Raw genomic sequence first — 27018 nt, 5'->3', positions numbered from 1 at the left:
TTAACTGCCAGGACCTGAGTTAAGGGGGAAAAAACATAAAAGCAAAAGTTTACCCTCCAGTCAATTCTAACTTGATGTGTGAGAGTCGAACTCTGTTCCATAGAGCTTTCAATAGCTGAGTTTTCAGAAGTAAATCACCAGACCTTGCTTCTAAAATGTGTCTGGGGAGACTTGAACCTACAAAGTTTTGGCAAGCAGACAAGGACCAACCAGAAACAGAAATACAGTAAGTTAAGTAAAAGCAAAATTGATGGACCAGATTCTTAAGATCACATTTAAAAAAATGAAACAACAACAACAACAAAACTCTTTCTTGAGTATGCTGGTAGCATTTACAGAAACTGTGAATTGATAAATTTCTGAAACTTGCAATAATATGTGCAGTAAATGAATCATAAGAATATTACCTAATCTTGTCTAAATCCTAGTTCACCTGAGCTGATACACAACAAAAATTCATGGACCAAAGAAATAACATGTACTTACCAAAGTGTGCAAATCAATTTATCTATTTAGCACACATTTAAGAATTCATTAAACATCTGAGAAATCCTTTCAGTGAAAGGATAAATGCTTCATTAAATCCTTCCCCTATGTAAGTTGCAGTCTAAAAAGGGGTATTCACAGATACTAAGCCAACCGACAGGGTCTCTCTTATTTTATGAAACTTATGTTAGGTGGTTTAAGGGTGTACTTGGCCAGCACTTTTGTTGTTTTTTTTAAATTTTCAATTTCATATTTATACTCAGGGCCCTACCACAAGTCATCTGTCTGGGGACTCAGAGGAAGCTGAAATACTATGTTTGAGTCGCCAAATACTTCAGCTTTATTCAAAGCTAAGCCAAGTCATAGCCCTTTCCGAAGAAGAGGGAGTTTGTGTTTTGTTTTGTTTCTAAAATCTTTCAAAAGATAGCTTATATGTTACCTAGTGGATGCCATGTTGACAAGGATTTTTAATTTGTATTTTATAAAGTACCAACAATACATCCAAAAATGATATGTTTCTTTTTCAAAATAATTAAGTTATAAAGATGAGTGAACACCAAGAAAAGTATTAAGAAACTAGTAAAACTGGTGATAAGCAAAGCCAGGCAGAAAATATGCAAATCATTGGAAATCAGGAGAAAGACCATGAACTTTGGAGTAAGACAAATACAAGTTCAGTACCTTAAATACAGCTCCTGTTGACAGATGTTAGTTTCCATCCTTCACCCAACCTTATTTCATGCAAATCTAATCCTTAATCATCTGATTTAACTTTTTAGATTATATAAACTCAAAGTTCTAGATACTTGTGGGTGTTTCCATTGGTCCATTGGTCCCAAGCTACTCAGTCTTCTTAGCTGTATCTGCTTTAGCATCCTGTGAGTCTCCTCTCTCATAGAGTACACCCCACTTACTGCCTTACCACCTCACATTGACTGTGCCTTGGACACACAGATGCGTACACTTTCGCATGCTCACACACTCACAAATGCATTCATACACTCATGCAAACTTACATTTCTCCACACACATTCTCATACATAATCACACACACACGTACACACACATTCACATATAAGCACAACACTGTAGCCACACAGATCTACTCACTATTCCCTAAGCATTCCTTCCTGAATTCTTTTGTTCACGTTGTGCTTTATCCCAGAATTCTCTCATTCATAGCTTCCTGCTTGAATATCCTATTATTTCATGTCTTATTTAACTATCACGTTCTTTATTAAGCCTTTCACAGAAGTTAATTTAACTTCAAAAGTGTATTTTTTTTAATTTCCTAAGTCTATAGCCAACTTATGATAAAATTACTTGTGTTGTTTGAATGTCCTTAAAAGCTATTATTTCATCCTATATACAGTATCATTCTTTACAATGATGAAATTTATTTTGTTCAAGCTTAAAAACAAAAAAAGTTGTCATCAAATTGATTTCAACTCATAATGACCATATAAGGTAGAGTAGAACTGCTCTATAGTGTTTGTAAGGCTGTAGTGGCTCTGGTAGCATAGTGATTACGAATTGGGCTATGAACCTCAAGGTTGGCAGTTCAAAACTACCAGCTGTCCCATGGGAGAAAGATGAGGCTTTTTGCTCCTGTAAAAAATTGCAACCTTGGAAACCCTGTACAGGGTCACTATGAGTCGGAACCAACTCCACAGTACTTAAGAACAACTATCTTTATGGAAACTGTCACATCTTTCTCCTGAGAAGTGACTTGAGACTTTGAACCACTGATCTTTCAGTTAGCAGCTGAGCGCTTATCCCACTTTGCCACCAGGACTCTCTTTTTTTATCATGTTGGAGAACTACAATCTTCCTTAACTTTAATGATACAGGGTCTTTCAGGTTCCAAGAAACCAAGACATATTTAAAATAACTTAGATGACTCAGGGACAGATAACTATAATCTTTCTTAACTTTAATGAAACAGGGTCTTTCAGGTTCCAAGAAACCAAGACATATTTAAAATAACTTAGATGACTCGGGGACAGATATTTTAATGATATGTAGCTTATCTGAATGTATTATATTAAGCCAGGGCAAGAGAAAGGATCTAACTAGGTCTAGGATTCTTGTCTAATCCGTTCTTAATCCAATTAGTTGTGGATAGAGAGGTGATGTCACAAGCTCGGCACTCTTCAAAAGTGGGCTGTGTATGGCAGACCCTTAGGGTTGACTTAATAGTTCCTGGTGGTTGATTGAATATAATGAACGTCTATCCAATACCTTCTTTGAATCTCCTGTTCCCATGCTTTCCTCTCCAGTCAACATCACTATTAAGTAACTCCAGTTTCCAGATTTGAGATTCAGGTGAATTTCATATTTTTATTTAAATAATAACAACATGAAATGATCACTTATCGGTATAAAATATCCACATAAATATTACTACAAAGACTCATCTCACCATATGGAGTGTAAAATAGTATGTAAATCCTGTAGATAGGCTGACCTATGTGTAAAAGCACAGGTATGATGGAACTGAGTATGTTCAATCCCTTTTCTAAAGTAATCCATCTAATAAGTCACTCCATTTGGTGGGCCAAGAGGAAGATAGAATCTAAGTGAGGGAAAAGAGCAAAGCAGCAGGTCTATTTCTCCTATTCTTTTCTCTCACAAAGAATGAAATAGAAATTCTTTCTTATTTCGGAAAGCATAAAGAATGGGAATTAAGTGTACTTTCTTTCCTCCTAATCTACTAAGTGGAAGAATTAGACCCCAGGGATATAATCATTCTCCAGAGGAAAGGAGATCAGAAGACAATCAGAACAGTCTTTCCCCTGCTTTCAAGGGACTTCTATTGCCCACACTAACATGTGCTATTTTCCTCAAAAACTGATAGGCAGTTTTGCTTTTGCTTCTAGAAGCTTCTGAAATGACTTTTAAAAAAATCCATACTCAAATCCATTTGTTATCTCAAATTGTTGTTGTCGTTAGACTCCATCGAGTTGATCCAACTCACAGTGACCCTCTAGACAACAGAAAGAAGAAACAATCCCTGGTCCTGTGCCATCCTCACAATTATTGTTATATTTGAGTCTATTGTTGCTGCTGCCAATGTGCCAGTCCATCTCATTGGGGGGCCATCCTTTCTTTCACTTACTCTCTACTTTACTAAGTATAATGGTCCCTCCTGATCATATGCCCAAAATATAAGACATGAAGTCTCACTATCTTTGCTTCTAAAAAGCAATTTAGTTACACTTCTCAAATTATGCCTCCCTCCCTTAAATGAGTGTATCAACTCTTTTTTCATTTATTTTGGCCTATGGGAATGAATAATTTATTCATGTGCACAGGAGAAATACTGTTTTCTGCCTATACTAAGGACGAAAATAAGTGCCCTTGAGCTCAAGAGAAATAAAACTATACTGACTTGTGGTCATTCATCTAATTGACCACAGGTTCTTAATCAAATTCTTTAGCTTGCTTTGTTCATGGTCTAAATCTGATGTCTTCACAACTTTTTCCAACATGAAGATATTGAACAAAAAGTGTATTTCCCCCAAATCCATTTTAGTCGTAAGAAATATCAATCCAAGTAACAGACAGGAAAAGCTCACATGATCACATACACCCATTATAACTACATGAACCCTATTGACTAAATAAATGTCAATTGAGAAACTATCCCACATATGCCTAACACCCCAGAGATACTCAGCCCAGTAGGTGGTTACTGAATATATTAAGACTCTGAGTTTGAGGCTGGTGAGCACTGGGTAAGCAAAATCAGCAGTTACAAAAGTACTGTAACAAATAAGCTCTGAAGCAAACCAGGTAGCAGGAATTTACAGACAGAAATACAGTTAGTAAAGTAGGAGTATCTTAAAGGTGCTACAATTCCATGAACAAAGTCTGGAATATTAGGTTACAGTGGAAAGGAAGAGTTTGGGAGAAGTGTAGGTATGCCCAAATTGGTGTTTAGAAATATACCCAGTTCAATGCTGGTTTCAGGAATTTAGGCAGATCTCAAGATTAACTCAGTAACTAGGGAATAAGACCTGGACAAGGACATTGTAAAAGGAAGTCAAGATAGTCTCCTGCTGTGATTAGAAATGTCTTTCTTAAATTAGCTCAGTTGTAGTTTGTTGTTGTTAAGTGCCATTGAGTTGGTTCTGACTCATAACAACCCTATATAAGGTTTCTGAGGAGTAGCTGTGGGTTTGAACTGCCGACCTGTGGTTCACAGTCCAGTGCTGACTCACAGGGTTCTCAACTGTATGTTAATCCTCAGCTAAAGACAAGAGTATTCAGATGAAAATGGTTGTTGCTGTTTTCAAGTGCCATCGAATTTGTTTTGACTCATAGTGACCTCATGCATAACACAAAAGATGGCCCTGTCCAGAAACATCATCACAATCTTTGCTATGTTTGTGTCCACTGCTGCATCCACTCTTTCAATCTGTCTCATTGATGATCACCATCTTTATCATTGACTCTCTAATTAATCAAGCATGATGTTCTTCTCTAGGGCTTAGCCCTTCCTAGTGACACCTCGGCGTCCTGGTGTGGCTCTGTGGGTTAATGCTCCAGACTTCAAAGCTGTTTGAACTGCAAGGTTGGTGGTTCAAGCTCACCAGCTGCTCCTTAGAAACCCTATACCGGGTCGCTATGGGTTGGAACCAACTCGACAACACTTCACAACAACAACAACAAGTGACACCTCGAAATGGTTGATGTTCACCCATTTCAAGAGGTAGCATATGATTAAGAGCAAATGATACTGAAGGAAGAAGTCTAAGGTGCACTGAAGGAATTGGTGAAGAACAAGGCATCAGGAATTGATGGAATACAACTTGAAATCTTTCAAGAAAGTGAGGCAGCACTGAAGGAACTCACTCATCTATGCCAATACATTTGGAAGACAACTATCTGGCCAACTGATGGGAAGATATCCATATTTGTGCCCATTTCAAGGACAGGTGACCCAATGGAATGCGGAAATTATCTAACAATATCTTTGATATCCTATGAGAGTAAAGTTTTACTAAAGGTAATACAGAAATGGCTGCAACCATACATTGACAGAGAACTTCGAGAAGTTCAAGCCAGGTTCAGAATAGGCTGTGCAATGAGGGTTATTATTACTGATGTCTAATGGAACTTGGCTGAAAGCAGAGAATACCAGAAAGATGTTTACCTGTGCTTTATTGACTACACAAAGGCTTTCAATTGTGTGGATAATGACAAGCTATGGACAACATTGTGAAGGATGAGTATTCTGGAATACTTAATTGTGCTCATGAGGAATCTGCACATGGACCAAAAGCGGTTGTTCAAACAGAACATGGGAACACTGAATGTTTTAAAATGAACAAAGGTGTGTGACAGGGTTGTATTCTTTCACCATACTTATTCAATGTGTATGCTGAGCAAATAATCTGAGAATCTGGGTTATATGAAGACAAACGTGGCATCAGCATTGGAGTAAGACTCCAGTGCATATGAAACAACCTTGCTTGCTGAAAGTGAAGAGTACTTAAAATATTTTCTGATGAAGATCAAAGAACACAGCCTTTTGTATGGATTGCCTCTCAATATCAAGAAAACAAAAATCCTCACCACTGGACCAATAAACAACATTCTTATCAACGGATAAAAAATTGAAGTTAACAAGGACTTCATTCTTCTTGGATCAGCTATCAACACTCATGGAAGCAGCAGTTAAGAAATCAGACAATGTATTGCATTAGGCAAATCAGCTGCACAAGACTTTTTTAAAGTGTTGAAGAGCAAAGATGTCAGCTTGAAGACTAAGGTGAGCATGACCAAAGCCATGGTATTTTTAATAACCTCATATGCTGGACAGTGAATAAGGAAGACCGTAGAAGAATTGATGCATTTGAGTTATGGTGCTGGAGGAGAATATTGAATGTGCCATGGGCTGCCAAAAGAACCAACAGTTCTGTGTTGGAATAAGTGCAGTCAGAGTGCTCCTTGGAGGCCAGGATGGCCAAATTCCATCTCTCCTACTTCAGAGCTCTGGTAGCATAGTGGTTACGAATCGAGCTGCAAAATGCAAGGTCAGCAGTTCAAAACTACCAGCTGTTCCGCGGGAGATAGATGAGCTGTTCTGCTCCTGTAAAGATTTACAGCCTCGGAATCCCTGTACAGGGTCACTATGAGTCAGAACAGACTCCACGGCACACAGCCAAAACTTCAGACATATTGTCAAGAAGGACCAGTCACTGGAGAAGAATATCATGTTTGGTAAGGTGGCGGGTCAGAGAAAAAGAGGAAGACCCCCAGCAAGATGGATTGATAAAGTGGCAGCATCAATGGGCTCAAGCGTGGCAACAATTGTGTAGTTGGCCCAGGACCAGGCAGTGTTTTGTTCTGTTGTGCATAGGGTTGCTATGAGTTGGTACTGACTCAATGGCACCTAACAACAACAACAGTGACACCTCCAAAGCTGGCAAGATGAAGTCTCACCATCTTCACTCGAAGAAGAAGCATTCTGGCTGTATTTTCTCCAAGACAAATCTGTTCTTCTGACAGTCTATGGTATTTTCCACATTCTTTCAAGATACTGCAAAGTTTTACTATTAAGACCAAGTTCATCATTATAAAAATAAGAGTTCCCACACTACTTCTCTGATACTCAATTACCTGAAAAGGGTAGCCTTTCTGTAATACTGAATGAGCAAGCTATAGAGAGAATGATGACAATGATGATGAGCTCAAATCTGCTCACTCACAATCTTTCTCTTTTCCTACCAAGCCTACCTCTGACAAATAGAGCAATCATATAATTACCTGGATAATTTACATCAGAAAAAAAAGTGATTGCTATCAATTATATGAGCTCCTTCAAAATTTGCCTAAACATGAAATATTTTTGTTCTTTCATCTTCTCTTATTCTCAGTGATCTCAACAGGCTCACACATCTCTCTTTATGGAGAATGATTAACACAGACTCAACTAGGGAGAAATCAAATTATACAGTTAATAAAAACTAAAGCTTCAATCCACACTAAGTGACAATGTAACATCAGGGAAAATTAATTACTGCATTGTAGACTGAAAAGAGTCAGAAGTGTCAGAGCTGAATTTAGCCTTAACATTTACAATAAAATTCAGTTTTTTTGTGACTGAATTTTTTTAAATGCAAAGTTACTCAAAATCATGTAGCCATATTTTATAACAGTAAGTAGACGTTTTATTATTCTAGCTAGATCAAATTCTTGAAATGCTTGAATTTTTCTAGGAATCTTTTCTGATTCATGGTGTAAATTTTAGTCAGTCCCTTGATTCTGGCTGTGAATAACCACTGATTGGTGAAAAATTATTAAAATTGCTGCTTTTCACAAGAGCGTTTAAGTGATTTTGATACTCCTGAAGAGATTCTCTAAGTGCCCTGATGCTGAGAATTTACATATAACCATTGTCAAATACAGGATAGTACAGTATTTAAGAGTAAAATGAATAGTTGTCAATAGAGGTAAATTATTACCAGTTGGGCACAAACTAGTCATTTATGCAGTTAGAATTATAGTACATTTTTCTGACTTGGGTAGAATGATGGCCTTAGGAGTTTATGTTTCTCTGCCTATTTAAGAGATATGGAATAAATCTAGGCAAACACACTACCACATTTATCTTCTAGAAAAATGCCTGGTGGGTTCAAACCACTGACCACTTAATTAGCAGCTGAGAATTTTCAAGCATATAAGATCTTTAGCTCCTCTTTTCTCATATAATCATAGAATTTTTTTTTCAAGGATGGGATTGTACAAATCTCTGAGTGCAGCCTTCCACTCTTATAGGAATCACTTCAATGAGTTACTGATGAGTGGCCATCCAACTGCTTTTGAGCACCAATAGCTACAGGAGGTCATTAAATCAGAACACCACTATTTCTATTTGGAGGCAACTCTAATCCTTGGGCACTGGTGTGTCTTACCTTCCAGATAGCATCAGCTTGAATCTTCAGCTAGCTTCCTATAGTTAAATATAAAGAATATGTCAGATCTCTCAATCTTACTATATTCTTTCAAGTATTTGAAGACATTATGAAGAATATCCTTATCCCTTTCTTCCATAGACAATTCAAGTGAAATTCTCTCTAGATTCCTCACATTACATGGATTTCAGACCCCCACAACCACCTTGGACATTCTTTCACTGAAATATCTTAGTAAAATCTGCCATGTTTCCCACTAAGTGATTTTCAAATTTAGATGGAATATACTAAGATGTGTATGATATAAATTCAAATGGCTCCTTAGTTTATGAGTATGAATAGTCATTTTTCAATGGAGAATTACTAAGCTGTTCCTTTGCACAAAACTACTTAAGTCACTTTTGATGCTCCAAAAGAGAGAATCAGCAATAAATAGAAGGAAAAATTTGGGATAGGTAATGAGGCCATTGTGTAGGCAAACTAAAGTAAAACACAGTTTGAAGGAAGCACGGTGTAAGAAGGCCTAAGTTGTGGCTGCTGGTGCTGTAATATTTGCACCATTACTACAGTGAACAACTATCTGACCCATCATCCCTACTCCTACACTTATTTTTCTACTACTGTAATAAAATGACTGAATTATTTCTTTGTTTCTCCTTATTTGTGCCTGGTGAAGTTCTGTCTCCACCTCCCCATATATTCTTGGGAAAATATCCTTTATTAAAGGAGAGTAACATACTGAGCATACTCTAACTATTAAATTGTTGATGAGAATATTTTCTTTGTTTCTTAATGTTTTAACTAGATAGTGACCTTTCCACCAGTAGCCTCTTGGCATTATGCTACAAGAGCTGCAAAAAGCTTTCTGGAAGCAATCCAAATGAAATAGGTACATATACTTAAAGGTGTTTTATTTAGACTTAGAGATTTATTTATATTTGTCTCCTCAAATTCTAAGCAGTATTGATCTATGTACTTGCTAGAATAAAGCAAGAGACAAATCTTACTACTTAAAAAAAACAAAACTATCTCATGAGAATAAAGTACAACTAAAATATCTTTAAAAGCTTCTTCATCGTAATACAAGACAAATATAACTGTACTGTAAATGCAGGGCACAATGAATTTTGGATTAGAGTTGGCAAACTACTTTTGAAGACATGTCAAGGTCTTTTAGTGTGGTACAGGTTTCTGAACAGCACTGGAGATTTTTTTTTTTTTAATTGTATGACTTCCGTGTTTATTGTTCATTCTTCTGGTGCATTCTTTTAGAAGAGATATTGCAGAATGCAAAATATGGTGGTTTGGCATTGGTTAATACAATGGTCAATGCATTTCCTTGAGTGTCAACAAGATCTAGTGGGGACAAAACATAATGTCAGGCAAAAGTAGGCATGCAATCTAGTTTCACAATTAATACAAAGAATTAGATGATGTTAGTCATTCTCAGTTCAATTTCTTCTATTAAATGAAAATCCCTACTTCTAAAGACTGTGATACTCAGGCATACTTCATTTTCTTGTGCTTCACCAATCCTGCATTTTTTACAAATTAAGTATTTGTGGCAACCCTGCAAGGAGCAATTCTATTAACACCATTTTCTCCAACAGCATGTGTTCACTTTTGTGTCTCTGTGCCACATTTTGATAATTCTCACAATACTTCAAAGTTTTTCATAATACTATTACTCTCTAAATAGACTACAGCAGAGTGTAAACTAAACTTTTATATGAATTTTTAAAAATGTGTGTGACTTACTTTATTGTGATCATCACTTTAGTGCAGTGGTCTGGAACAGAACCCTCTATAGCTCTGATGTATGCCTGTATGCTAGATCATGAAATATAAATGATGTTGCCTTTCCTTTCTAAAGCATGCAGTGCCTTATATTTAAAAATGCATTGCAGATTTTATAGTGACCCAGGAGATGTATTTGTCTTCTTCAAAATGAAAAGATGGATTGAGATTTTGGAGACTAATGGCCTGCCAATTAGTATTTTATTTTGGCATCGGTATAATGGTATAACAATAACTGAAACATGACTATGAAGCCCACCATCAGTCACATTAACACTTGGTTCACCTCTATCTTGCCACCATTTTTCCCCATAATTTTTCTCTCCCAGAGAATGAAATGAAGACGTGAAAGAATATACAACTCTATTAGCAGCTCTGGTATAATATTTACCCAAGAAACACTTTGAATTATGGATCAAAATGAAATCGGACTCTTAATTCATTTCTGTTAACAAGTTAAAATCTATGGAGTCAGGTACAAAGTCAGAATTTCTGACTTTGGGAAAATGATACTGTCAGCACCAGGACTAGGCTATACATTCATGTTGGATAATGACAGGCAGTGATGATGGGGGAGTACTGAGGAGTTCCTTTCAATGTTCCATAAATGTCTTCAAGACTTCACTATTGTCAGCTCCTCTGTGCCTCTATGCTGATTAAAAATCCACATAATCTTGCTTTAAAAACAAATGAAGCAGTGGTCTTCAGGTGAATACTCAAATGGCAGTAACATCATCTCTTGAAATAGCTAACCTATTCTTTGCTTCACTAAGCCCCTAGAGTGAATGAAGATCACTTTTCAAAGCTCTTAGACAGGAAAAGGAACACTCACAAGATGGGAAAAGATACCTGTGGGGAGGGAACAAACAGGAAAGTGAGAAAACAGCAGGAAAAGCTGCCTGAGAGGTTTCAGTACATCGGAAACTATAAAGTCAGTGAGAAGTTGATCTTTCATTATTGTAACCAGCTGAGAAAATTCTGCCTCTAGCATCTGCTAGTAAGGGTGAGAAAGAGAGCAGAGAACACTCATTTTGTCAGACTTAGATCCCACACATAGTTGATGAGTCCTAACTTTAGAACTTGAAAAGAAAAGAAAAAACAAAACAAAACTGACTTTGAGACTGCAGGTTCAATTATCTTTAATATAGCATGGAATCTCCCTTATTAGATTATTTTCTTTCGTTTCCTTTCCTTTTTCCTCCTTTTTTCCTTTCTTACCTTCCAAAGCATCACTAGAATCACTTTGAAACAAAAATCTTTGTGTTCCAGATGTCAACTTTCTTCTCCAGCTGAGTGTTAATATGCACTTTTTTAAACAGACAAAGCAAACATATTGAGTCTTTCAGAACCCTTTACCATTAAGAAAAAAAAGCAATTAGCCAAATAATATATAAATAAGAAGAGGTACCAGATGTAACATTGGAATTCCAGTGTGTTGTTATAGGATAAGCACTTGACTGCTAACCAGAAGGTCAGAGGTTCAAATCCACTAGCTACTGTATAGGAAGCCCTATACAGGCTCACTATTAGTTGGAACCAACTGTCGGCATTTAACAACAACAACAAAATATAACACTGGAGTCCTGGTGTGGTGCTGTAGGATTGCTATAAGCAAGTTTGGCAGTTCAAACCCACCAGCTGTTCCTTGGAGTCATTATAAGTCCACACTAAACCAACAACAGATACTGGAGTATCACTGTGGGTTTGAAAGAACAATAGAATTAACGAGGAAAACTTTCTTAGAAGGCATAACCCAAAGATTAATTTAAATGAGAAGAGATATACAAGCTGTTAGTAGGTTGTTTGTTAAGTGCCTCAAGTCATTTAGACTTACAGCGACCTTATATAGGATTTTAAAGATCTTGTGTAGAGTTTCCGAGACTAAAAAAAACTCTGTGGGAGCAGAAAGCCTCATTTTTTTTTTACCGAGCGGCCGGTAGGCTCAAACCATGAACCTTGTGGTTCACTGCCCAGTGTTTATCTTCTGGAGCCATCACGCTTTGTTAGTTATTGAGGATTTCATGAAAAATACCATTCGTTTTACAGTGATGTTCAGGATGCACAAAGTATAAACAAGGACTGGGAAAACACAGAACATTTATCTGGACAGAACATTTATCTGGACAGAAAGGTAATCAGAACCTGATTTAGAAAAGTAAAATCATGCCAGAAATCTGTCTTCAGGCTAGAAACAATAAAAAAGCATATACTACCAATTGACTTTAAGGAACTCTGGTAGCATAGTGGTTATAAGTTGGGTTGCTAACTTCAACATCAGCAGTTCAAAACCACCAGTCGTTCCATTGATGAAAGACGAGGCTTTCTGCTCCCCTATACAGTGTCACTATGAAGCAGAAAAGACTCCAAGGCACACCACCAAAAATGGTCTTTAAACAATTTCTATTAAATATTAATTTGTTAGTAAATCTTTTCCACATGGTGGGAAGAAACATACTTTATTTTTAGGACTATTCTTGTTAAGTTCTGACTCATAGCAACCCTGTATAGTGTTTCTGAGGAGAAGCTGGTGAGCTCGAACCCCCGACCTTGCAGTTCAAACCGACCTTGCAGTCCAGAGCATTAACCCCAGGTGCCACACCTGGACTCCTCTTAGGACTATGGTGGTGCTGGTGGTTATATGCTGTGGAGTCGGTTCCGACTCATAGCTACCCTGTATAGGGTTTCTGAGGCTGTAAAACTGCCAGCAGAACAGCTGGTAGTTTTGAACTGATGACCCTGAGGTTAGTATCCCAATTCGTAACCACTATGCAGGACTATAGGTTTTAGAAATCCAAATGCCACAAGACTCTTAGTTTTTTGTTTTTTAAAATAATATTTGCAATGTTTGCCATGCTCAGGGAAATCTTTCCCACGCTCACAAAAATGTTTTCTGAGATCTGTTCTTGAATAACTAATGGTGGAATAGAGAAACTGGTGCTGACTCTAACTGCTGTTGTTAAGTGCCATCCAGTGGTATTCAACTCATAGTGATCCTGTGTGGGGTTTCTGAGGAGCAGCTGGCAAGTTTGAACAGGAGACATTACTGTTCTAACTGCCCTTGTGGTCCAGTGCTTATCCTACAGCACCACACCAGGATTCCTATACTTTTATATTGATTTATTCATAATCAGCCAAATCTTAAAGTTATCCATAGTTGAAGTTCCCATGGGTACTAAGAATGTGTTTTGTAATCCATCTTTGTTGTTGTTAAGTGACTTTCAGTCAGTTCTTTCTCACAGCGACTTTGTATAGGGCTCCTGAGGAGTGACTGGTGAGCTCCAACCACTGCCCTTGTGGTTCAAACTGACCTTGCAGCCCAGCGCCTTAACCCACAGCGGCACAAGGTCAGTGCTGATACAAAGCAACCTTATGCCCAATAAAAGGAAATACTGCCTGGTCCTAGGCCAATCTCACAATCGGTGCTATGTTTGAGGTGATTGCTACTGCCACTGTGACAATCATTCGCATTGGGGGATCTTCTTTTTTGCTGTACCTCCACTTTACCAAATACAATATCCTTCTCCAGAAACTGTTCTCTCCTGATAACATGTCTGAAGTATAAGAGATGAATTCTGGCCATACTGCTTTCTAAGGAGTATTCTGGCTGTACTTTCTCCAACACAGACATGTTTGTTCTTCTGGCAATCCATGGTACCATTAATATGCATCTTGAACACCATAATTAAAATGAATCAATTCTGCTATGGTCTTCTTTAGTCTTTGTCCCACTTTCACATGCACGTAAGGTTATTGAAAATACCATGGCTTGGGTCAGGCGCACCTTAGTCTTCAAGCTGACATCTTTGCTCTTCAACACTTTAAAAAGGTCTTGTGCAGCACATTTGCCTAATGAAATACCTTATTTGATTTCTTGACTGCTGCTTCCACGAGGTGTTAATTGATCCAAAGAAAATGAAGTCCTTGGCAACTTCAATCTTTTCTCCATTTTTATGGATGTTATTGATTGGTCTGTTGTTGTTGTCAGGTGCCATCGAGTGGGAACCGACTCATAGTGACCCCATGCACAGCAGAACGAAACAATGTCCGATCCTGGGCCAACCTCACTACCGCTGCCACACTTGATTGGTCTAGTAGTAAGCATTTTTGTTATCTTTGCATAGAGGTGAAACCCATGCAAAGGCTGTGATATTTGATCTTCATCATAAATGTATTTTAAGTTTTGTATCTTACTGTTGTGGGCCCATTTGGTTTTACATTATTTTAAAACATAAATTATATCAGAATGTGTAAGATTTAGGTTGCAGTTTTCTGAAGATTTTTTCTTTCTCTAAAATATCTATAATTTTGGCCTCAAAATTATAAAATACACTGAAATTAAACAACCTGAAAGTTATGTACGTTGTTGTTAAGTGCTGTCGAGTCAGTTCTGACTCATAGCGACTCTGTGTAGGGTTTCTGAGGAGCATCTGGTGTGTTTGAACTGCTATGGAACACATAAAATTGAAAGGCTTTTTATGTATTGAAAAGAAGTACTTAAGAAGACCTTACTGTTTGTTGTTTTCTAATGTGAAGTTCATATTTTTGTGGTTAAAATGCAACGTAAATACAAGCAGAGAGACTTTGCCTTTCAATGTCTATAGGAAAATGAATGAGTATGAGATAGTACCCCAAATCTTCCATTTAACAGCAGCCAATTGAACATACACACTTGCTTGCAGTTCATCCCCAAACACCAACAAATTGATATGAAATAATATAAGTGTTAGAGCCATTATTCAAAGAGAATGGAAGACACCCCCCCCAAAAAAAAATGGATAAGACATGACAAGAATTTTTGGAAGATAGGGTGTAGATGGAGGAATGGAAAGTGATTTTGCAAGGTTAAAAAACCTAAAAATTATGAACCTGCAGAAGAAGTTTCTTAAACAGAGATTTGGCCTGTATAACCTTTTGTAGTGAGGATGTGGAAAGGCAAGGAATGTGTGAGATGGGAAATGGAGAACAGGAATTGATTGAATAATCTGTTCAAAGATCACTCCAGACTCCACCCACTTCAGTCCACTTAAGAAGTATAGAAAACCCAAAAAAAGTCTTACAGATCCAACATTTGGGAGGCAGGTACTGCCTAGTCATCATATGTGAAGAAAACTAGCTGGCCACCCCACTGTGCATAACAAACCTATAGTCAAGTTTTAGTTTATTGGGCTTGGTTTGAAAGGAACACCATATCTGGGAGGAAAGGGTCCATTGAGGAAGTCATAGACAAAGCCAGATATAATAGAAAGTCTTCAAGGTAGTCTCTTCCAAGAGCCTATTCCTTCTGTCCAGAACATTCTTCCCATTCACTGCTTGTTTATTCCTCCCCTTCATTTAGGACTCTACTCAAAATCTAAATACTAAAAGATTTCTTTTTTTGCCATTATATTTAAGATGGTGCTACCTTCCTCAGTCCCACCCATTCCTTGTAAGTCTCTTTACCTGTTTTGTTTTGTTTTTTCCCTTCATTACATTTATGACTATATAAGCATTATCCCCCACTTATAATGGCAGAAAGCTTGCCTATGGAACATAGTAGACCCTTGGTAATTATTTTCAATATTTTTAACTTATTTCTTTATGTACTTGCTGGGAGTGCTTTTGTTTGTTATAAAACAAATACAATATAGAACACACAATTTGAAAACAAAGTATAATAACAAAGAAATATGTGTGCAAACAATTCAAAAGAATAACTCTATAAAAGCAATAATTAAAGAATAAAAATTTATTCTAACAAATTCAAAATATTAAGGATAGAACAAATAGTTCAATTTAAAAATTGAAATATTTGGTAAAGAAAATCACCCAGAGAATAAGGAAAAATATACAATATACAAAAGAAGATTAAAGATAAGGAAGTAAGAGGCCAATTCTGGAAGTTAATTGTTTGTCTAACAGGAGTTCCTCTAGTAACAAAAATGCAGAGGGAAAGGAACAAAGATAGAGCCCACAATGTTTTCTAGAATGGAAAGAAAGGCCTCTTGAATTGAGAGGCTCATGAGATGTTCCAAAACTAAAGTGGGAACATTTAAAAAAAAAATTTAAATCCAGTTATTGCCTTACAGAATTTCAGAATCTGGACACAAAAGGAAAAGTCTAACATGAATAAATCTCAAAAACATAATGTGGAACAAAAAAATTGTAATATATTTCTGCTTTATGACCTAATTTCTCATATTGTTAGTGAATATGTAAATACTTGCTAAAACTATTTTAAAAAAACACCCTTTCATGCCATTATGATAGCAGTTTACTATAGAGAATTATGTTACCAATTTACTATTAAGAAATTATGATAGTGGTTTTATATGAAGAGTGAAAGAGGGCAATGATGTTAAGGTGGAATACTAGTGAAGCATCATTGTATGTTTATAAAATTTTATTTAAAAAATAAGTTCCATGTTTGATGATGCATGCAGGGGATTGTAATCATTGCAATGAAACGAAATAAGAAAGGATGAATATAAGGATAATGGATAATGTTCTCCCATGTAAAATAACACATAATTCACAATAAAAACTAATAAATAAATAATTTACATATTATTGCAGCATTATCCACGCTATCCAAAAAGTGGAAACCCAAGTGTCTATCAACAAATGAATGGATACACAAAATATGGTATATGTTGTTGTTGTTGTTAAGTGCCATCAAGTCAGTACCGACTCATAGTGACCTTATGCACAGCAGACTGAAACACTGCCCAATCCTGGGCCAACCTCACTACTGTTGCCACGCTTGAGTTCATTGATGCTGGTGTTTGGCCAATCCATCTCGCTGGGGATCTTCATCTTTTTCTCTGACCCTCCACCTTACCAAACATGATATCCTTCTCCAGCGACTGGTCTCTCCTGACAATATGTCCGAAGTATGAGAAACAAAGTTTGGCCATTCTGACCTCCAAGGAACACTCTGGCTGCACTTCTTCCAAAACGAATCTATTGGTTCTTTTGGAAGTCCATGGCACTTTCAATATTCTCCTCCAACACCATAACTCAAAAGCATCAATTATTTTACAGTCTTCCTTATTCACTGTCCAGCTTTCACATGCATATGAGGTTATTGAAAATACCATGGCTTGGGTCAGGCGCACAGAATGAAATAGTATTTCTCTATAAAAAGAAATTCAGTCTTAATATATACTACAACACAAATAAACCTTGGAAACATTATGTTACGTGAAATAAGCCAGATATTAAGGAACACATTTTGTGTGAGCTCATTTATATGAAATATCTAGAACGGACAAATTCATAGAGAAATCAAGGAGTTTTGTGATTATCATGGCCTAGGTGACTGGGGAATCAGGAGCTATTGCTCAATGGATACAGTGTTTCTGTTTGGGATGATGAAAAATTTGGAAAACAAATAGTGGTGGTACTTGCACAATATTATGAGTGTGATTAATCCACTGAATTGTAAACTAGAAAAGGCTTAAAATAGCACATTTTATGTTTTGTGCATTTTACCAAAAAATTAAAAATAATTTCATGCTACTCTAGCATAAAAAAAAATTTAACAAAGGTGGGTAATAGGTATAATGATACTGTAATATGTTCAACATTGTCCAACATTGTTATAATATATTAGTATTTAAAGCAAATGCATGAAAAGAAAAAAAAGAAAAAACAGGAAAAAAAATGCAAATATTGAAACAAAGCAGTAATATTGAACACTAGAAAACAATTGTGTGGAATAATGCCCACATAGTTCTTAGAAAAAATTATCTACAGCCCAAATGTTTATATCTAGCCAACATATCAATTACATAAAAGTAGGATGAAAATGGTGTCCTGGTGTGGCGTTGTAGGATAAGCAATGGACTGCTAACCCCAAGGTCTGCGGTTCAAACCCACCAGTCACTCCTTGGAAGCCCTATACAGGGTCACTATGAGTCTGAATCAACTCAACAGTAGGATAAAACTACATCTGACTTAAAATCAGAATTTCTCTAAGAATCTAGTGAATTATGTACTCTTCAAAACAGTAGAGGGAAGATGAGATCCAAGACACCTGTGATTCAATGTAAGGGAGAAATAATGATGTTAAGTGAAGACCTATGATCAATTTGTTATCAAGCACAGGGAGTGAGTCGATGAGAGCAAAACCACAGAATTCCAGATCAGAAGTCCCCAGGCAAAGGAAAAACAAGCAAAAGGAGCATGAGTGGATTGATTCTAAAGTGTGGAACCATGAAGAAATTAATATTAAATGTGTCCTTAAAGTTCTATTGGTCAGTTTAAGGAGAATTAGCTGAATTAGTGGAAGAAATAATAAAAATATATGCTGTAAAATTGGAAAGGAATTATTAACTCAAGGGTAAACAAAAAGTTATACAAGAAAGGAATTACAGTCATAATTCACTACTTGGCTCAGCCATAAAAATCCTTATGCACTCATAAATTTTCATAATATTTACATAACCAAATCTTGGAGAAATTACTCAGAATGATAGAGGAGAGCAAGGGAAAGATGTGGTCTAAAAATGCTAATTCACACTTTCTATAGTAGAACTCAATAGATAATATTTAAATGATGGATGCATAAGTGTCCATATGAGGATGATTTTTATAAAATACTTCAAGAAAACACGTTTCAATTTTTGAAAGCAGATAACATTCAACAGGACTGGGAGGTAGAAAAAGTGTGGTCTAGTAATGCTGTTAAAATTATTGTCATTGTTGTTCTTAAGTGCCATGGAATCAGTTCCAACTCATAATGACCCTGTATAGATTTAATGAGACTGTAAATCTTTACCGGAGCAGAAAGCCTCATTTTTATCCCTTGAAGTGACTGGTGAGTTTGAACTGTTGACCTTGTGGGTAGAAGTACAGTCCTTATTCATGGCACCACCACGCTCCTCTTTTTTTATTAATAATTTTATGATGATTATAATTTTTAAATATCAGTATGTGGAGTCCATATTCTGGATATTTTAAAAGTAGTATAAAACCCCCACAAAATAAATGTCTGAGATAGTAAAATGTAGTATTTGTCATCTCAACTGTTAGCCTTAGATGGTCTCTATGAACTATTATTCACTCTATTAGAAAGTGATCTTTATTCACTTTAGCACTGTAGGATAATCCTGCTAACCCAAGCATGGTAGTTAAAACCCACCAGCTGCTCCCTGGAAACTCTTTTTAGGGTGGCTATAACTCTGGTAGCGTAGTGGTTACGAATCAGGCTGTGAACCTTAAGGCCAGCAGTTCGAAACTACCAACTGCTCTGCGGGAGAAAGATGAGGCTTTCTGCTCCCGTGAAGATTTACAGCCTCGGAAACCCTGTGCAGGGTCGCTATGGGTCGGTACCGACTTGAAGGCACATAACAAGAACAACAACAACAACAATGAGTCTGAACTAACTGGATGGTACTTAACAACAACAACGTATTAGATAGAGACACTAAACTGTGGTCAGTTGTCTGTAAAAAACCAATACAAAACAACAAATTTCAACGTTCTTGAAATTTCTGGGAAAACAAAATTTAAGGCCATCCCATATACTGTAATTATTCCCATATAAAATATTTATAAAATTAGTTACTTTTAAGAGAGTAAGTATTTAAAAAGACAACAGCTTTGTCAGGAAATGATAGATTTCATTTTCTTTTTCTAGTGTCTCTGCTAGCATGTCAGTGCTAGACTGAGAGCCCAAATGAGGCACTTCCTTGTGGCTCAGTTTACAGGAGCACTACTATTTGTTTGCTTTTCAGTCTTTTTCTTTACACTTGTTTTAATAACAAGGCTTTCTTTTTGGAAGCTGTTAGGATATAAATAGTAAATAAATGAATGTCACTCATTACCATGGCAAACTGATGTATCTCAATGCTTATATCAAGTTGATTATTTAGCTAGGATGACCAACCATCCCAATGTGCCTAGGAATGAGGGTCTCCCAGAATGTAGCACTTTCATTACAAAATCAGTGACCATCCTAGGCATAGTGGGACAGTGACCTGTCTGAGCCATCATATGTTTTACAGCTGACAACTATATTCTTAGTGCCCATGGTTTGGACTATGGTCCCTGTGCTAAGGAGCAGTAAGGAAACAACCAAGATCTTAATCTCAGAAAGTGCTTCTTACCCTTGTATTTGGTCATTTTGGTCATGACTTCCTGTAAGAGAGGCTGGTTCCAGAGTCTCACCATGCATGACCTTAGACATTACCAAACTATGTTCTCATTGGTTTGGTCCAAGACTGGTGGTCTTCAGTCTTGCTGGTCCCTCTTTTATACTCTTTTCTTCTTCTTCATAGGCTCCAGTGACTTAGCCAGTTTACTTAAGTATCTAGTCCATTACATGAGCAAGATTCTGAGAAGGAAATAAAAAATAGTATTCTTTTCTATTGACTGCTCCCCAAAACCTACTATCATTCCCCTGATTCCCCTTGATAAAATATATGACAGACTTCCTAACTTTGTAATTACTCTCACCTAATAAAACATCATCCAAAGTCATTGTAGATCCCCAAATAGTCATTATTCTGAAATTGGCATTGTATTATTATAGTCAGACTTTAAGAAGTGAAATCAGTAGACACATAAGTCTCAGGTGAACTGGTAATTTTACTTTAGATAGTTAATTCTGCCTGGAAAATACAGAATGGGGAGGAAAATAACAACAAATACTCACATTTCCAAATGGGAAATTCAATGCAAATCAGTCCCAAATGAGCTGACTACCATTTATAAAGTAATTCTCATCCTTATAAATTGCCTTCTTACAGGAAACAGACCTTATCCTGACTTTTAATATTTCAATGCATCGATCTTGGTGGATGGAGAATGGACCCGGATGTATGGTGACGTCAGTGACACCTGCCCCAGACTGGGCCCCAGAAGACCATCGCTACATCACGGTCTCAGGGTGTTTTCTGGAGTACCAGTACATAGAAGTGGCTCATAGTTCCCTCCAGATTGTCCTCGCAGTAAGTGTTCCCAGCCAACCACTCACTTCTTTTAGTACGTTTAGAATTGTTTTATTTCTGTGCATACTCAATGCACACAAATGGAATCTGTGAGCAAATTGCAGCCTTTTTGCCTTATCATGATTCATGGCACATTTAATAAATTTGTCAGGTTAAACTACACCATTCCCTGGACTGAGAGTCCTGATGCTTTTTGGCAATCAGCAAATAGACTTTGGCACCTTCAGCATTGTTCATAGCAAGTCCAACTAGTCAAGATTTGAATAAATTTGCTTTTTGTAGACTTTCCCAAAAATTATGGAGGTAAGATCAGAGGATTTTCACAACTAACATTCTATAACACACAATTTTGAAGACCTCAGGAGATACACTTTATTTTCTCCTCGAGGGCCTCTTTCTGCCTGTGTGGTTAGCACTGGAAATTATCTTCTCTATTTACTCTTCGTCTCATTTCTTTCTTAGATTTCCCCCACAGATCACCCATCAATTCTATACTATCACCCCTAGATTTTTAAGAAGAATTCAGCTTTTTCAAACTTTCTATTTTAGACTTTCCTGTTCTTGTTTTACTCAATACTATGCCATTAGACTCCTGGTGTGGCACTGCAGGATAAGCGCTGGACTGGGAACCATAAGATCTGCAGTTCAAACCCTCCAGCTGTTCCTTGGAAACCCTATACAGGGTTGATATGAGTCTGAACAGACTCAACGGCACTTAACATTAATAATATGCCAATAAAGAACCATCTTTTACCAGGAGGTTGTTGTTGTTAAGTGCCGAGTCAGTTCCTACCCATAGCGACCCTGTGTAGGGTTTCCGAGGAGCAGCTGGTGAGCTTGAGCTGCCTAAATTGCAGTTCAAACCAACTTTGCAGTCCAGCGTATTAACCCACAGTGCCACACCAGGACTCTAAGATATAATGATGTTGTTGTTAAGTACCATCAAATCAGTTCCGATTCATAGCGACCCTGTATAGGGTTTCCAAGGAAAGGCTGGCGAGATTGAATACTGACCTTGCGGTTCTAACCGACCTTGCAGTCCAGTACATTAACCCACAGCGCCACGCCGGGATTCCTAAGATATAATTGTTGTTGTTGTTAAGTACTGTCAAGTTGAATCCGACCCATAGCGAGGCTGTATAGGATTTTCAAGGTGCAGCAGTGAGCTTGAACGGCTGCCTCACAGTTTAAACAGCTTTGTACCAGGATTCCTAAGATACAATAGATAACCTTAATTAAAATATTTCAGGAATTGCAGAAAGAACAATTGTATTTTTTTAGATTAAGAAATGAAAGGAAACTGAGTTAGTAAAGGAATTAAGTATCTATTTGTATAATATATGCCTATGTAATTAAAAACATATTTTACATTGTATCACTATGATGAAGCGATAATTAACCATATTTTCTCTGCAAGAACTTTTGCTAAGGCTAAATACATAATCTTTTGGGATTTTTAAAGTTAAGGTATTCTTTTTAGGCATGTCTTCCATTTTACATTAAGGATCCTATATATGTGGTGGTGGTGGTGGTGATGTGCCGTGGAGTCGGTTCCGACTCATAGCGACTCTGTACAGGGTTTCCAAGGCTGTAAATGTAGAGTGGTATATAATACTTCTTAAATTCCATGAAGGTCTGCAACTGATGTGCATAAATAGCAACAAATAATGTATGTAACTCTGGTAGCGTAGTGGTTATGAATCGGGCTGCGAACCTTAAGGTCAGCGGTTTGAAACTACCAGCTGCTCCGCGGGAGAAAGATGAGGCTTTCCACTCCCGTAAAGATTTACACCCTCGGAAACCCTGTACAGGGTCGCATGGGTCGGAACCGACTCGATGGCACTTAACAACAACAACAACAATGTATGTAGAATCTTCTTTCTGTTGCTTTCTTCAGTTTATTATTTTTGGAATAATACTCTTTCACAATTCTTAGAAACCAGATCCTGGGGGGAATGATATCAATTAGTTCACGTGAATATTTTTTGGTATTTTATATATATATACACAAAATATATAATATTTACATAAGTGTGTATTGTTGTTAGGTGTCATCAAGTCAGTTCCGACCCATAGTAACCCTATTTAGGGTTTCTGAGGAGGGACTGGTGAGCTTGAACCACCAACTTTGCAGTTAAAACTGAATTTGCAGTCCAGCTCTGAGCCATACCAGGACTCCTGTTGTTCTTGTTGTTCGGTGCCATGAGTCGATACTGACTCATAGTGACCCTATGTACAACAGAACGAAACATTTGAGCACATTGATGCTGCCACTTTGCAAATCCATCTCACTGGGGTTTTCCTCTTTTTCTCTGACCCGCCACCTTACAAACATGATATCCTTCTTCAGGGAATGGTCCCTCCTGATAACATGTCCAAAGAATGAGAGATGAAGTTTGGCCATCCTGGCCTCCAAGCACTCTGGCTGTACTTCTTACAGCACAGATCAGTTTGCTCTTTTGGCAGCCCATGGCATTTTCAATATTCTCCTCCAACACCATAACTTAAATGCATCAATTTTTCTACAGTCTTCCTTATTTATTGTCCCAACTTTCACATGCATATGAGGTTATTGAACACACCATGGCTTGGGTCAGGCGCACCTTAGTCCTCAAGCTGACATCTTTGCTCTTCAACGCTTTAAAAAATCTTGTGCAGCAGATTTGCCTAATGCAATACATCATTTGATTTCTTGACTGCTGCTTCCATGAGTGTTGATGGTTGATCTAAGAAGAATGAAGTCCTTGACAAGTTCAATCTTTTCTCCATTGATAAGAATGTGCTTTACTGGTCGAGTGATGAGGATTTTTGTTTACTTTACGTTGAGATGCAATCCATACCAAAGGCTGTGGTTTTTGATCTTCGTCATTAAGTATTTTCAGTCCTCTTCAATTTCAGCAGCAAGGTTGTATCATCTGTACATCAAAAGTTGTTAATGAGCCTTCCTCCAATCCCGATGGTATGTTTTTCTTCATATAAACTGGCTTTTTGGATGATTTGCTCAACATATAGGTTGAATAACTGTGGTGAAAGAATACAACCCTCCCACACACTTTTCATAACTTTAAACCATTTAAATATTTTGTTCCAACAATTGCCTTTTGGTCCATGTACAGGTTCTTCATGAGCACAATTAAGTGTTCCAGAATACTCATACTTTGCAATGTTGTCCATAGCTTGCCATGACTCCTAAGTGTGTGTGTATATATGTGTATATGCTTAAACTATATGCAAAGATCATAAACCCCACTTAAAATCATGGCAAATGGAATTTTCTTTAAAAAAAAATTTTGACATGAAATTGAGGCTAAAGATGCTGCTCAAAGAAACAGTATTTTTGAACAGATGAAAACTATCTGTAAAGGCAAGGTGGCTAGAGTGCAAAAAAGATGGATGGAATGTCCCTAAGAGCAGATGTGACCAATATTTCCAACTCCTGGCTTTCGGCTTTCCTGTCTACATTACTCCCAACTGAGAGGAGCAATATTGTGGCTCCTTTACCTCTCCCCCTTCCACTGGTTCATCCTTTACAACGCTGAGTGAAACCTTGAGAGTAAGTTACTATTCAACAGTAGTGTGTGCAAGCCTTAATTGGAGAAATTTCAGCACACTTTCTGCCTCCGTGCTTCCTATTGTCTAGCCAATCTTGAGCTAAAAATGTGTGCTGTGCAGAAAACTGAACAAATCTCAACTAGAGGTTTAGCATGCCAACCAAAAATGGGCTTATTTGCATAATGCCCTGGTGTGGTGCTGTGTGTTAATGCACTGGATTGCAAAGTCAGTTGGCGGTTCAAGCTCACCAGCTGCTCCTTGGAAGCGCTATACAGGGTTGTTATGGGTAGGGACTGACTCAATGGCACTTAACAACAACAAAAACATTTAACTGGAGTGCTCCCCCCAATAAATTGTTGTCATTTCTGATCACTTCTGCAGTCATGATTAATTGATGAAATAGCATCTCAATTTTCAGCTCCTCTTTCATGTTACCCAGATCATCCCTCTGGCAATCTAATGATCAGTCCAGTCTGGCCCAGTGAATCTTTCCTGAGTGCTTGTCCCTGCTGACATTTACAAAAGCAAAGACAATGACAGGGTCCCTGACCTTGAGGATGTCATTGTCAAATGTGAAATGAAGTTCTTCAGGGTCCAAACCAAGTGCAAATATGCACATTTCAGGGATGTGATAAGGATAGTGAATAATTTCAGCTTTGTCCAAAGTATAGCATAGTCTCAGTTCTAGCATGCTTTTTTGCAAAGTCAGCTAAACTCTCTTCTGTTTCATTGTTTTCCTCAGTCTTCAAAATTACTCTCTCTCAGCATATCTGGCTTAGATCTGCTTTCATAAACTGCTGTTCTCCCCATCACCGGTGTTGATTAACTCCAAATCTCTCCAGCTTTTCTTATCCACCCACACTCAGCCTTTCTTTCACAGATTCCTGACCCTTGGCACACCTGTCACACCATTGTTCGGTTTTCTGCCAATCAACTACTGGCTGATTTTGAAATTAGCATTCACAAAATCCACATTTGCATCACACATACATAAGACATCTACTATCTACAGCCAAAGGAAGACAAGGATAATATCTGTGTAATTGGGAAGGGGGGGCTGTTAATCACACAGCCTCCAGCCTAGCAGAAAGGACTGCCAGAACACCAGAATGAGGAGCCAGGTGTGAGATTTTGAGCTCCCCACCCCACCCTGCCCCAGCAGCATTTTCCTCTAGATGATATCAGATAGCTCACACAAAAGGAGGATACAGGTGTGCACAGTTTTAATAAAACCAAAAACTAAAAAAACACTCTATTCGATAAAATAGATGATCATGGAGAGAGGGAAGGGGAAGATCAACTAGGGAGCTGGTGTTGTTCACATTACAAAAGAATTAATCTGATTTCTTCAAATAATGTTTTGCATGGTTTGCAAAGTTTGTTCACAGGAATTAAATCTTTTGATTGTGTAACAGTCCTGTGAGGGTGCCAGAAGAAACTAAAAGCTATTTGCATGGGGTCTTAGCTGATAAATAGGGAGGATGGGCCTGCTGGCCCTAAGTTTTAGTCTCATAGCAAGAATCAGATTTTTGTGTGAACCAGTGTGCCAGCATCAACTGATAGTAATACGTTCCTGGAGCCTAGATTTTGCCAGAATTGTTCAGTAACAAAGAATGCCATGATTGATTAGCTATCACTGCCATGGGTACGAGGTATAGAGAAGTATGGGCCCTATATTTGCTCTGCGTGCATTGTATCTCCCTTTCTGTAACCAACAGGATCAAAAGCCAGTGTGTTAACAATGAGGAATTGGTGGCTCAGTAGTAGAATTCTGACCTTCCATACAGCAGACCCAGATTCATTTCCCAGCCAATACCACCTGTCAGTGCTGCTGTGATAGCTTCCAGATTAAGACAAACTAGACAGAAAGACTTGGCATCCACTTCTGAAAAACCAATCACTGAAAACCCAGTGGATCACAGTCGTCCAGTCTGCTCATAGATATGGGGCAGCACTGGGTAATGTTTTTTTCTATTGCACTTGGGGCCACTAAGAGTCCGAGGCCAATTCAATGACAGCTAACAACAGCAATTTTTACAAGTAAATGTACATAAGTGAAATGTTTAGGTGAAAAACCTATTGTGAACACTGAAATAACTATATATGTCCAAATATGGTACATTTCCAAATAACTCGAAGGAAAATAAAAATTCAATCCCTCTTTTCTCTGTCTCTATCCAAAGCATCAGAATCTCTGCATTTCATATAGCCTTCAACCAAAATTGGTTCTGTTTCCCTTTATTTTGGCTTCTTAACCTTTCTCACACTCCTAAGTCCATGGAAGGTCGACTACTAACATTTTAGGAGATTAGCAAAGTCTACTGTAAAAA

General features: G+C 37.5%; 1 protein-coding gene across 3 annotated transcripts in view; it reads left to right on the top strand.

Moving 5' to 3' along the window:
* NKAIN2 (Na+/K+ transporting ATPase interacting 2) overlaps positions 1 to 27018 on the top strand; it is a 1602249-nt gene that overhangs the window by 1280595 nt on the left and 294636 nt on the right. For 2 of the 3 annotated variants that reach the window (XM_006834695.1, XM_006834693.1), the window contains one exon: positions 20936 to 21136. The exons of the other annotated variant lie outside the window; for it this stretch is intronic. In XM_006834695.1, coding sequence (XP_006834758.1) covers positions 20969 to 21136 — 168 coding nt within the window. In that variant the 5' untranslated portion in view covers positions 20936 to 20968. The remainder of the gene's footprint in view (positions 1 to 20935; positions 21137 to 27018) is intronic. 3 annotated transcript variants of the gene reach the window in all.

The sequence above is a fragment of the Chrysochloris asiatica genome, unplaced genomic scaffold (genome assembly GCF_000296735.1).
Source record: "Chrysochloris asiatica unplaced genomic scaffold, ChrAsi1.0 scaffold00013, whole genome shotgun sequence".
In the NCBI taxonomy this organism is placed as follows: Eukaryota; Metazoa; Chordata; class Mammalia; order Afrosoricida; family Chrysochloridae; genus Chrysochloris; species Chrysochloris asiatica.
This window is presented reverse-complemented; position numbering and strand designations above follow the sequence as displayed.